At 49.4% G+C, this 13,024-nt stretch overlaps 1 protein-coding gene across 1 annotated transcript in view; it reads left to right on the top strand.

The window, feature by feature from the left end:
- The window catches only part of LOC138671864 (polyunsaturated fatty acid lipoxygenase ALOX15B-like), a 157,766-nt gene that overhangs the window by 129,706 nt on the left and 15,036 nt on the right, over window positions 1-13,024 (top strand). The window contains exons 3-10 of the mRNA XM_069759994.1: window positions 5,338-5,558; window positions 6,478-6,682; window positions 7,055-7,130; window positions 7,235-7,357; window positions 9,396-9,499; window positions 9,922-10,094; window positions 10,176-10,322; window positions 12,642-12,845. Of these exons, the coding sequence (XP_069616095.1) occupies window positions 5,338-5,558; window positions 6,478-6,682; window positions 7,055-7,130; window positions 7,235-7,357; window positions 9,396-9,499; window positions 9,922-10,094; window positions 10,176-10,322; window positions 12,642-12,845 (1,253 nt within the window). The remainder of the gene's footprint in view (window positions 1-5,337; window positions 5,559-6,477; window positions 6,683-7,054; window positions 7,131-7,234; window positions 7,358-9,395; window positions 9,500-9,921; window positions 10,095-10,175; window positions 10,323-12,641; window positions 12,846-13,024) is intronic.

Genomic DNA, 13,024 nt, shown 5'->3' on the forward strand with positions numbered 1-13,024 from the left:
GCTGTGATATCGTCACCCCCGACAAGGGGTGCAGATATTTGGCTCTGATATCGTCACCTCCGACAAGGGGCGCAGATATTTGGCTGTGATATCGTCACCCCCGACAAGGGGCGCAGATATTTGGCTCTGATATCGTCACCTCCGACAAGGGGCGCAGATATTTGGCTCTGATATCGTCACCCCCGACAAGTGACGCAGATATTTGGCTCTGATATCGTCACCCCCGACAAGGGGCGCAGATATTTGGCTCTGATATCGTCACCCCCGACAAGGGGCGCATATATTTGGCTGTGATATCGTCACCTCCGACAAGGGGCGCAGATATTTGGCTCTGATATCGTCACCTCTGACAAGGGGCGCAGATATTTGGCTCTGATAACGTCACCCCCGACAAGGGGCGCAGATATTTGGCTCTGATATCGTCACCTCCCGACAAGGGGCGCAGATATTTGGCTCTGATATCGTCACCCCCGACAAGGGGCGCAGATATTTGGCTCTGATATCGTCACCCCCGACAAGGGGCGCAGATATTTGGCTGTGATATCGTCACCCCCGACAAGGGGCACAGATATTTGGCTCTGATATCGTCACCCCCGACAAGGGGCGCAGATATTTGGCTCTGATATCGTCACCCCCGACAAGGGGCGCATATATTTGGCTGTGATATCGTCACCTCTGACAAGGGGCGCAGATATTTGGCTCTGATATCGTCACCTCCGACAAGGGGCGCAGATATTTGGCTGTGATATCGTCACCCCCGACAAGGGGCGCAGATATTTGGCTGTGATAACGTCACCCCCGACAAGGGGCGCAGATATTTGGGTGTGATATCGTCACCTCCGACAAGGGGCGCAGATATTTGGCTCTGATATCGTCACCCCCGACAAGGGGCGCAGATATTTGGCTGTGATATCGTCACCCCCGACAAGGGGCGCAGATATTTGGCTCTGATATCGTCACCCCGGACAAGGGGCGCAGATATTTGGCTCTGATATCGTCACCCCGGACAAGGGGCGCAGATATTTGGCTGTGATATCGTCACCTCCGACAAGGGGCGCAGATATTTGGCTGTGATATCGTCACCCCCGACAAGGGGCGCAGATATTTGGCTCTGATATCGTCACCCCCGACAAGGGGCGCAGATATTTGGCTGTGATATCGTCACCCCCGACAAGGGGCGCAGATATTTGGCTCTGATATCGTCACCCCCACAAGAGGCGCAGATATTTGGCTGTGATATCATCACCCCCGACAAGGGGCGCAGATATTTGGCTCTGATATCGTCACCTCCGACAAGGGGCGCAGATATTTGGCTCTGATATCGTCACTCCCGACAAGGGGCGCAGATATTTGGTGTGATATCGTCACCCCCGACAAGGGGCGCAGATATTTGGCTGTGATATCGTCACCCCCGACAAGGGGCGCAGATATTTGTCTGTGATATCGTCACCCCCGACAAGGGGCGCAGATATTTGGCTCTGATATCGTCACCTCCGACAAGGGGCGCAGATATTTGGCTCTGATATCGTACCCCCGACAAGGGGCGCAGATATTTGGCTCTGATATCGTCACCTCCGACAAGGGGCACAGATATTTGGCTCTGATATCGTCACCCCCGACAAGGGGCGCAGATATTTGGCCCTGATATTGTCACCCCCGACAAGGGGCGCAGATATTTGGCTCTGATATCGTCACCCCCGACAAGGGGCGCAGATATATGGCTCTGATATCGTCACCCCCGACAAGGGGCGCAGATATTTGGCTCTGATATCGTCACCCCCGACAAGGGGCGCAGATATTTGGCTGTGATATCGTCACCTCCGACAAGGGGCGCAGATATTTGGCTCTGATATCGTCACCCACGACAAGGGGCGCAGATATTTGGCTGTGATATCGTCACCTCCGACAAGGGGCGCAGATATTTGGCTCTGATATCGTCACCCCCGACAAGGGGCGCAGATATTTGGCTCTGATATCGTCACCCCCGACAAGGGGCGCAGATATTTGGCTCTGATATCGTCACCCCCGACAAGGGGCGCAGATATTTGGCTCTGATATTGTCACCCCCGACAAGGGGCGCAGATATTTGGCTCTGATATCGTCACCCCCGACAAGGGGCGCAGATATTTGGCTGTGGGACTTGTCTGGGAATTGCTGCCCAAGATGATTTTTTGTGAACATTAATGAATCAAGGACTAAGTGTAAAAAAAATCTGAAAAAAATAAATAAAAAAGTCCAAGTATGACAGTGATAAGTGTAATATTTCCCCAGCTCCTCCCGGAAAGATGTTCAGGTGCGACTCCTGGAAGGTGAAGAGGAGCGAGGATGAAGATAAGAAATGCTCAGGATTTCAGGGACTACATCTGCCCCAAATAGTGTGAGTCCCTGTGAGGAGCGAGCGTTCCCCGCCCGGCTGCCCACGGCTGGAGGTCATTACTGGTCCATAAAGCTGCTTCCCACCTGCCTGAGCTCCTGCTCCAGAGAGGTAGGTGTCCAGTGCAGGGGGTGGGCCAGGGTCCGGGGGTCCAGTGCAGGGGGTGGGCCAGGGTCCGGGGGTCCGGGGTTCCGGGGGTCCAGTGCAGGGGGTGGGCCAGGGTCCGGGGGTCCTGTGCAGGGGGTGGGCCAGGGTCCGGGGGTCCGGGGGTCCAGTGCAGGGGGTGGGCCAGGGTCCGGGGGTCCTGGGCAGGGGGTGGGCCAGGGTCTGGGGGTCCTGGGCAGGGGGTGATCCAGGGTCTGGGGGTCCTGGGCAGAGGGTGGGCCAGGGTCTGGGGGTCCTGGGCAGAGGGTGGGCCAGGGTCTGGGGGTCCTGTGCAGGGGGTGGGCCAGGGCCAGGGTCTGGGGGTCCTGGGCAGAGGGTGGGCAAGGGTCTGGGGGTCCTGTGCAGGGGGTGGGCCAGGGTCAGGGGGTCCTGTGCAGGGGGTGGGCCAGGGTCAGGGGGTCCTGGGCAGGGGGTGGGCCAGGGTCCGGAGGTCCTGGGCAGGGGGTGATCCAGGGTCCGGGGGTCCTGGGCAGAGGGTGGGCCAGGGTCTGGGGGTCCTGGGCAGAGGGTGGGCCAGGGTCTGGGGGTCCTGTGCAGGGGGTGGGCCAGGGCCAGGGGGTCCTGTGCAGGGGGTGGGCCAGGGTCTGGGGGTCCTGGGCAGAGGGTGGGCCAGGGTCTGGGGGTCCTGTGCAGGGGGTGGGCCAGGGTCCGGAGGTCCTGGGCAGGGGGTGATCCAGGGTCCGGGGGTCCTGGGCAGGGGGTGGGCCAGGGTCCGGGGGTCCTGGGCAGGGGGTGATCCAGGGTCCGGGGGTCCTGTGCAGGGGGTGGGCCAGGGTCCGGGGGTCCTGTGCAGGGGGTGGGCCAGGGTCCGGGGGTCCTGGGCAGGGGGTGGGCCAGGGTCCGGGGGTCCTGTGCAGGGGGTGGGCCAGGGTCCGGGGGTCCTGGGCAGAGGGTGGGCCAGGGTCTGGGGGTCCTGTGCAGGGGGTGGGCCAGGGTCCGGGGGTCCTGGGCAGGGGGTGATCCAGGGTCCGGGGGTCCTGGGCAGGGGGTGATCCAGGGTCCGGGGGTCCTGTGCAGGGGGTGGGCCAGGGTCCGGGGGTCCTGTGCAGGGGGTGGGCCAGGGTCCGGGGGTCCTGTGCAGGAGGTGGGCCAGGGTCTGGGGTTCTTTTATTTCGGTGTCTGATCGGTTGGTGACCTATAGTAATCTGTTCATCGCTGTGGCCGCAGTGTGCGGGAACATCCCTGAGCGGTTTCTCAACACTTTAAGTTTATATTTTGGGATAAGTTTACTCTTGCAGATTGTGTTAGGGTATGTGCACACGTCAGGATTTCTTGCAGAAATTTTCCTGACAAAAAAACGGACATTTCTGCCAGAAATCCGCATTCGTTTTTTATGCGTTTTTCCCAAATGCATTGAATAGTGGGAAAAACGCAGAAAATCCGCAAAATTAATGAACATGCTGCTTTTTTACCACGATGCGTTTTTTTTTTTGCGGGAAAAAAAACGCATCACGTGCACAAAACATGCAGAATGCATTCTAAATGATAGGATGCTTAATGTCTGCGTTTTTACCGTGAAAAATCGCGAAAAAACCCTGAATGAGTGCTCATAGCCTTAGGCTATGTGCGCACGTTCAGGTTTTTTTTGCGGTAAAAACGCTATAAAGACTCATTAAAAACGCATACATTATGCATCCTATCATTTAGAATGCATTCTGCATGTTTTGTGCACATTGATGCGTTTTTTTCCGCGAAAAAAAAAAAATGCATCGCGGTAAAAAAGCAGCATGTTCATTAATTTTGCGGATTTTCTGCGTTTTTCCTGCTATTCTATGCATTTGGGAAAAAAACGCACAGAAAACTCACCAAAAACGCGTGCGGATTTCTGGCAGAAATGTCTGGTTTTTGTCAGGAAAATTTCTGCACGAAAACCTGAACGTGTGCACATAGCCTTAAGCTGTTGCCGTTTTGGGGTTTTAGTTTCTCTGCACGTTGTTGGCTCGATGGACGCTACCTGCGGTGACCCAACGTTAAGCCGGGATGACCTGTAATCTTAATCCATCATGGAGGGATCTGGAAGCCAAGACCCCAAGTGGTGATGAATGCACCATAGACTTTTCCCCCGACTGCTCCGCTCCTGGGTTTTGCTTATAAATCCTCATAGTGTGAACATGACCTTGAAGAATCTGCCACCTGCTCGCACGTCCAGACCTTGCTGTTCCGAATACTCCATGTTCTTCATCTGATGAGATCTGGCTTATTTGGTGTCATTTTCATGGTCTTTACCAGCAGAGGTTTCCCAGGGGATTATTTGTGGAGGTCGTTCTACTGCTCAATATTATCCTGTGAGCAACATCTACTTGGAAAAGACCCCAAAAAATATAAAGCTCCAGGTCCCAGTGTGAATACATATAAACGCTCTGACCTGGTGACACGTCCTCGGATGTGCAGGGGAAAGGTGTCTAAAATTCGATCTGATTTTTGTGACTTTTTTTTTTTTTTACATACTCCAAATGGCTGCTTCTCTTAAGCATAGACGCCTTTTGAGGACTTCAGATTCAGACTTGTCAGGCAGAATTGTGACTGCAGCTCTGAAGCTCGTGATGAGACTTAACGATGTGATGGACATCCTCTGTCACTAATCTGATTCCTGCCACATCTGTAGGTCGGCCATGTTGACGTTGTCACTTTTGTTTCTGTGATTTGCTTGTTTTGGGCATATATTATACATTTTTATAGCGCCATTTATTCCATGGCGCTTTAAATGTGAATACGGGGCAAATATAGACAAATACGTTAAACATGAGCAAAAAAACAATGCGCACGGGTACATAAGGATATAATCTATGACTTATTAGATGTGTTCTGCTACTTTACGCCCAGTGACCTCCAGTCCTCTCCATGCACAGGGCTGATCCAGCGTGAGGCATCCCCTGAAGACATGGGGCGCTACAAGGTGACGGTGGCCACAGGCGAGGACCTCTTCTGTGGGACCATTGACTCCGTCTCCATCAGTCTTATTGGGGAGAAAGGAGAGAGTGTAAAGACAAAGCTGTCCCACTTGTGGTTCCACGGATCGGTGAGTGGTCTCGTAAACAGACAGCTGTAGTGAGAACCTGGGAGAACAGGGATTTTAGTACCCCACCAATCACAGAAATTGTCACCAGTGTCCCTGAAGTCACATTTTCATGGTCTTGATCCTGGCAGTGACCTTCTTAGAAAGGAGCAGCCACTTGTTGCTGAGCTCAGCGGTGACGCTCGTGTCTTCTGGCTCTTCATCTTGTGCTTGTTATGGGTTTTCTGTGACTTTGCCATAGTCTTCATAAAGGTGACGTTGACTTCCAGAAAGTTACTTGTATTTATGAACGTCTAATGATGTCAATTACCAAAGGTGCCCGATCTTCAGCTGTAGACATTGGTTCAGGTTTCGAAGCTCCACTTCACCCCAGTTTTTGTATCGCATCATTGGTGACTTGTTGGCCAATGTCTCATTTCAGAAGCCAAGCCAATCTCTTCCACTTCTATGAGATATTGAAACGGGCCATCCCCCTTCACACACAGACGTGAGGGGGAAGATATAATGAATGCCCTCAGCTAGAAATGGCGCCTCCAAACCGGGACTCTGTCTGATAACTGAGGATCAGAACATCCTAGTTGGAAATGGCGAATTAAGAAGTTCCTGAACCTATTATCAATGCGACAAGGAATTTTTGAAGGTGGCCAACATCTTTTATAATCAGATGAGGCTAATGACTAGGCAAAGAATAGCCTTCCTCTGGCCATCAGGGGTTTATAACCTTGGGGATTAGGGATCGTTTCTGTAGGGAGTCGTTGGTGGTCATGGCCATATTGTATCAGGAGCTGTTGCGGTTCGCTCCTCAATGTTGGTGATCAGGTTTACACCATAAGCACAGGATGACTTGACTCATCTGTATACAGATGGATCAGTTGTCTACAGCCAGTAAGTGTCTATTCTAATGTTCTTTCTATCTGTCCAGGTGTGTGACTTTGATCTGACCATTGAGCAGGATATTGGGAAGCTGCTATTTGTTCGACTCTGCAAAGAGACTCATGTGTTCACAGTTGCTGACTCCTGGTATGTCCTGTACGTCCATGTCACCTCCCCCAATGGGAAGTTCTACCAGTTCCCTATGTACCAGTGGATCTCCAGCCAGACCAATGTGGTGGTCCCTCATGGGATAGGTGAGTAATCCTGGCATGGTCGGATGGTCCAGCAAGTAAAACCCATTCTGAAAAGCGTGGCTCCATCTAGGGAACATATTATGCTCCATATTCCAGTCACCGGTCGGCTCATTTTAAATTTTAAGGGGGAAAAATTAATTTAAAGCTAAATCGACATAAACCTTTAGCGTCCACAGCACAACTCTGCCATCGGGTGCACTGTATTATTGTCGAGAAGTGCGCTGTATGTCAGGAGCTCTTCTTACATTGGAGACCTTTGATGTGACCACTCTTACATGGAGGACCTCTGATAGACTGGGTTATGAGGTCTTACAAGGTCTGGGATATCTAGTGGGCGGTGACGCTACTTGGTGTGACTGGTTGTTGTTGCAGGCAGTATACTATCCTCCGGAAATGTCTGTGTGGGTCAGAGGACAGAAGAGCTGGAGAGGAACAGAGAAGTTTACAAGTGAGTGACGCCACATCCCTAGAAGCAGGGTGGCCATGAGTGATAAATGATGGGGATACCTGAGGAACATGTCCCCCTGTCTAATTCTGATGGTTAATTTCCAGATGGAGGCTGGCTTCTCCCGGGGTCCCATACTGCATCGATGCAGATACTGTAGATGATCTACCCATTGATGAACAGTACTCCATATTAAAGAAAGTCAGCTTCCAGTTCATTAAGTTTTTGGGGTAAGTTGTCAGTGGATCATGATTATACCAGATGAATCAAGAACACTGTGACATTCTCTCCTTTTTGAGTGTTGTTGGAAAATGGTCTGGAAGCTTCCATCACTGGTCAAATGTCTAATATAAAAAGGTCCTCTAAATTCAGTGGGGTTCCAGGAGTAAACCTGAAGCTGGAGTGATACTAGTAGATTCTTCAATGTTATCCTTGGTAGGCCTCAACACACTGATAGAACTGTTGATTGAGCCGGAGCCTGGACCATTCCTCAGCCGCAGGTGACCAGTGACAAGCTTCTTATAGGAGATGGCTGCTTTGGTGAATGTATGACTTAAATGGTTGATCTCATGAAGGATATCTGCACTTACATTGTGTCTGAAGCATTTACAGTGGGGCAAAAAAGTATTTAGTCAGTCAGCAATAGTGCAAGTTCCACCACTTAAAAAGATGAGAGGCGTCTGTAATTTACATCATAGGTAGACCTCAACTATGGGAGACAAACTGAGAAAAAAAATCCAGAAAATCACATTGTCTGTTTTTTTTTTTTAACAATTTATTTGCATATTATGGTGGAAAATAAGTATTTGGTCAGAAACAAACAATCAAGATTTCTGGCTCTCACAGACCTGTAACTTCTTCTTTAAGAGGCTCCTCTTTCCTCCACTCATTACCTGTAGTAATGGCACCTGTTTAAACTTGTTATCAGTATAAAAAGACACCTGTGCACACCCTCAAACAGTCTGACTCCAAACTCCACTATGGTGAAGACCAAAGAGCTGTCAAAGGACACCAGAAACAAAATTGTAGCCCTGCACCAGGCTGGGAAGACTGAATCTGCAATAGCCAACCAGCTTGGAGTGAAGAAATCAACAGTGGGAGCAATAGTTAGAAAATGGAAGACATACAAGACCACTGATAATCTCCCTCGATCTGGGGCTCCACGCAAAATCCCACCCCGTGGGGTCAGAATGATCACAAGAACGGTGAGCAAAAATCCCAGAACCACGCGGGGGGACCTAGTGAATGAACTGCAGAGAGCTGGGACCAATGAAACAAGGCCTACCATAAGTAACACACTACGCCACCATGGACTCAGATCCTGCAGTGCCAGACGTGTCCCACTGCTTAAGCCAGTACATGTCCGGGCCCGTCTGAAGTTTGCTAGAGAGCATTTGGATGATCCAGACGAGTTTTGGGAGAATGTCCTATGGTCTGATGAAACCAAACTGGAACTGTTTGGTAGAAACACAACTTGTCGTGTTTGGAGGAAAAAGAATACTGAGTTGCATCCATCAAACACCATACCTACTGTAAAGCATGGTGGTGGAAACATCATGCTTTGGGGCTGTTTCTCTGCAAAGGGGCCAGGACGACTGATCTGGGTACATGAAAGAATGAATGGGGCCATGTATCGTGAGATTTTGAGTGCAAACCTCCTTCCATCAGCAAGGGCATTGAAGATGAAACGTGGCTGGGTCTTTCAACATGACAATGATCCAAAGCACACCGCCAGGGCAACGAAGGAGTGGCTTCGTAAGAAGCATTTCAAGGTCCTGGAGTGGCCTAGCCAGTCTCCAGATCTCAACCCTATAGAAAACCTTTGGAGGGAGTTGAAAGTCCATGTTGCCAAGCGAAAAGCCAAAAACATCACTGCTCTAGAGGAGATCTGCATGGAGGAATGGGCCAACATACCAACAACAGTGTGCGGCAACCTTGTGAAGACTTACAGAAAACGTTTGACCTCTGTCATTGCCAACAAAGTATTGAGATGAAATTTTGTTTCTGACCAAATACTTATTTTCCACCATAATATCCAAATAAAATGATAAAAAAACAGACAATGTGATTTTCTGGATTTTTTTTTTTCTCAGTTTGTCTCCCATAGTTGAGGTCTACCTATGATGTAAATTACAGACGCCTCTCATCTTTTTAAGTGGTGGAACTTGCATTATTGCTGACTGACTAAATACTTTTTTGCCCCACTGTATGATCTTCTTGGTCCTTCCCTCTGGAAGCCCCTTTAACTCTTTTCTGGTTTTCTTATAGAGCCCTTGAAGTAAGACTAAAAGGTTTAATAAATTGCACCGATTCCTGGAAAAATCTAGAAGACATGAAGACTATATTTTACTTCAAGAAAACCAAAACTTCAGGTATCTTCCCTCCCCCCCCATCCTTCACTATGGCCATCTTTCTCATTGCTTTCTTAACCCCAGAAACGAGCCATGAATAATTCCCCAAGAACATCCACCCGGCATCTGATTTTAAGGCTTCTCTAGATCTTGGAGCAGCAGAATAGTACGTCTAGTCTACATAAATGCAACTTCAACAAATGTTTCGCATCACTTTTTACAACTGTCAACTCTAGGTTCTCAAAGATCATGAAAAATTAGGTAAAGAAGGTGCTATAGAATAAGACTTCCTATAAATGTCCTCTTCACTGTGACTAGTGGGGACCCCACTGCTTATTCCTCAGAACCTCTTATCTCGGGTGACCATGGTATGAGGATCCAGTCCTGCTGGTTTTATAACAGGAGGGAAGGTACTATCTCTTGTTTCTCTCTTCATTCTCCAGGTGAGGTCTCCAGGATCTGGAATGAAGACTCCTTCTTTGGTTACCAGTATCTGAATGGAGTCAACCCAATGCTGATAAAGAAATGCTCTAAACTGCCGGAGAACTTCCCGGTCAGTAGCCGCATGGTGGCCTCCTCCCTGGGGACCTCCACTGACCTTCACAAGGAGATGCAGGTGAGGTTCTATGATAACCATGTACCTTAACATGTCTTCTCCAGTGTGTGAACTTCTCCATCTTGTCCACTGATCTTACAGAATGGAAATGTCTTTGTTGCCGATTACAAGATTCTCCACGGAGTTCCTACTAATGACAAAATTAATGGGAAGCTACAATACATCGCTGCCCCCATGTGTCTGCTGTGGAAGGACCCCCAGGACCAGCTGCTCCCTATTGCTATCCAGGTATTGTCGTCACTGCATTTAGCATCTTGTATTTTATCCTCCTGTACTTGGCTGTGCTCCACATCCTTAGACACGGGTCCAGCCACAAGTCTTATAGGAGTGTCTGAAGGTCCATCTTCCAGTCCAGGGTCAATGAAGGGACCTCCACAGGCCAGAACTACAATCAGACAGGGCATCTGTCTAGGTGGCATTTCTTAAAGAGATCTTCCCACTAAGAAAGGTTCATCTTGAATGTTAAAATAAAATGTTCCTGTGCTGAGATAATCTTACAAATGCCCCCTACTGTGTAATGGTCGTGTCTGACCATGATTGTAAATTATTCATTCTTTGAGGTAAAACATTGCACAACATATGGAATATACCGCTTTTACCAGGAGCTTTTGCAAGGAGTCTAGGGCATTAAACTCTCCCGCACCCCTTACTCCATCTCCTTCCTACCTGATGGAAGCCTGGACACCTTTTCTGATGGCATTTGTGATGGCATTATACCAGGTCTACTAATCGGTAAAGGTGCCGGGGAGGTAGATCTCAGGGCTCTAGTCTGGTGATGACAGACCACCAACATGGTCCCTGGACCGGGGTCCTGCAGATCTTTTTGGTTATCTCTATTGCACATGATGATCACAGCTAGAACCGTTGTATTTGTGGTTTTGAGTCTGGAAGAGAATTCACAGGTATATCATTCCTCTTCTGTCTGAAAAAAATGAAATTTACAACAACCCACAAAAAAGGAGTTTCCACTACTGGGACAACCTTCTCAATCAATGTCTTCTCCATATAAAGTAAGTCTATCCTCTGGTGGCCATGCTGTTCCTGTGGTGTTGGCACCTGGCTTCCCTGGGACACCAGGTGCCAACACCACAGGAATCACACTGCCACCAGAGACAATTATAAGAGTTAATTTTTTATGCAAACGACATTAATTAAGAGGTCATCCCAGTGGTGGAACACACCTTTTAAATTAATACTATACTTGCCAATTCTGCCAAAATGCACAGGGGAGTCCCAGTGAAAGGTGATGGTTCCCGAAGGCAGTGCGGACTATAAATACAGCCTGCCTGAGGGGGCCCAGTGGTAGATGAGAAGCGATGGCCGGGGGACCACCACTGTGCAGGAAGACTACTGTACACAAGATGAGGTGCAAACAACAAAGGGTAGACTTATTAGAAGGCAAGGAATGAAGGGAATGAGGAAGATGCAAAAAGGGTTTACAATGGCAAAAGATAATGTACATGTGTAATCTTTCCTGTAAAATAGCACGGTGCTACAACTATTACAGACTCAGAATATGTCTCACAAGCAAGTTTAAACAATTAACAAATAACGATGCTACTCTATGTATAACCCCCCTGGCCTTTACTAAGCAGGCCACACGGCTCCCGTGTACTGACTACTGAAGCCTCCACTAGGCCCTAACAGGTGCACCAAACAGGAACAGACTCACGGTGATGTTGGGGACTCGGGTCCAGTCCCAGGAAGCCCCCAGAAGTCCAATATGGTGGTGCGAACGGCTTTCTGTCAGCTCTGTGAAACTTGGTCTTCTCCTTGCTTCTGGATCCTAGGGATGCTCCTGGAAACTAAGTCCCTTTCTCAGTATCTTCGTGGCTTCACAAACTAGCACAGGACTGCCACCTTTGCTGTACACAGAAAAGTCTTGCAAATTTCACAAGTAAGCGTCGTCCCAAGCTGTGGGACCTTTCTTGTAGCAAACGGCACAAAGTTCTCAGTCTGTAGCAGCTTCAGCTTACACGCACAGTTCAGGCTCAACTCCTCCCCTCATCCTAGGGCAGTTTATCTTCACCGTCTAAAGCAGGGGAGAAGCAGGACATTCCATCGCACCAGACAAGGGGGTGCTGTCTCTTAAAGTGGCAGCGTGTTACTGTCCATAACAGCACTACCCTCTTACAGATTGGTGTGGATGAACTCTCCTACATTATTTATAAGTCTCTAGAGAGATCTACCTGGTAACAGGCTACAAACTCTCCCTGTAATCCGCCCATGTGCCGACCCATCACCGGTGGCCACTACCGTCTCATGAACTGTGATGACCAGATGATGGTGATCATAGAAGCTACTGCCATAGATACGAGACTATGGCTTCTTAGATTGGTCTGTATGCCTGGTGTGAATATGTGATTACCCAAACACTAAACCAGCAGGAAATGCAGCTCTGGAGGATAAACTTCAAGACCTCCAGAGCTTTATGACTTGCACACGCTGTGCATTAGGTCTTGGTGCACATTAGTGATCATTGCCAGCGCTCTACATAACTCGCACACTTGAGGTCTTATGGACTTTGCACATTTTCTTCTGTTACAGTTGGGTCAGACTCCAGGAGAACGGACGCCGATCTTTTTGCCCAGTGACAATGAATGGGACTGGACATTGGCCAAGATCTGGGTGCGCAATGCTGAGTTCCAGGTCCATGAAATCGTCTATCATCTGCTCCACACCCATCTCTTTGCTGAAGTATTTGACATAGCAACTCACCGGCAGCTGCCGCGTAACCACCCAGTGTACAAGGTGAGAGGGATCCCCCAATCGTTACCCCTGATTCCTGGCACAGAGGACATGCAGCTGAATGATGCATAGTTTGATGGATCCATAGATCTCTGGTTCCAACCCCTTGATGGGTTTCAGTATCCAGCAGAATCCACCTTGTCGATCATTGGCACGCTGCACGTAGAGCGTTTCGGCTAATG

Source organism: Ranitomeya imitator, chromosome 3 (genome assembly GCF_032444005.1).
Source record: "Ranitomeya imitator isolate aRanImi1 chromosome 3, aRanImi1.pri, whole genome shotgun sequence".
Classification (NCBI taxonomy): Eukaryota; Metazoa; Chordata; class Amphibia; order Anura; family Dendrobatidae; genus Ranitomeya; species Ranitomeya imitator.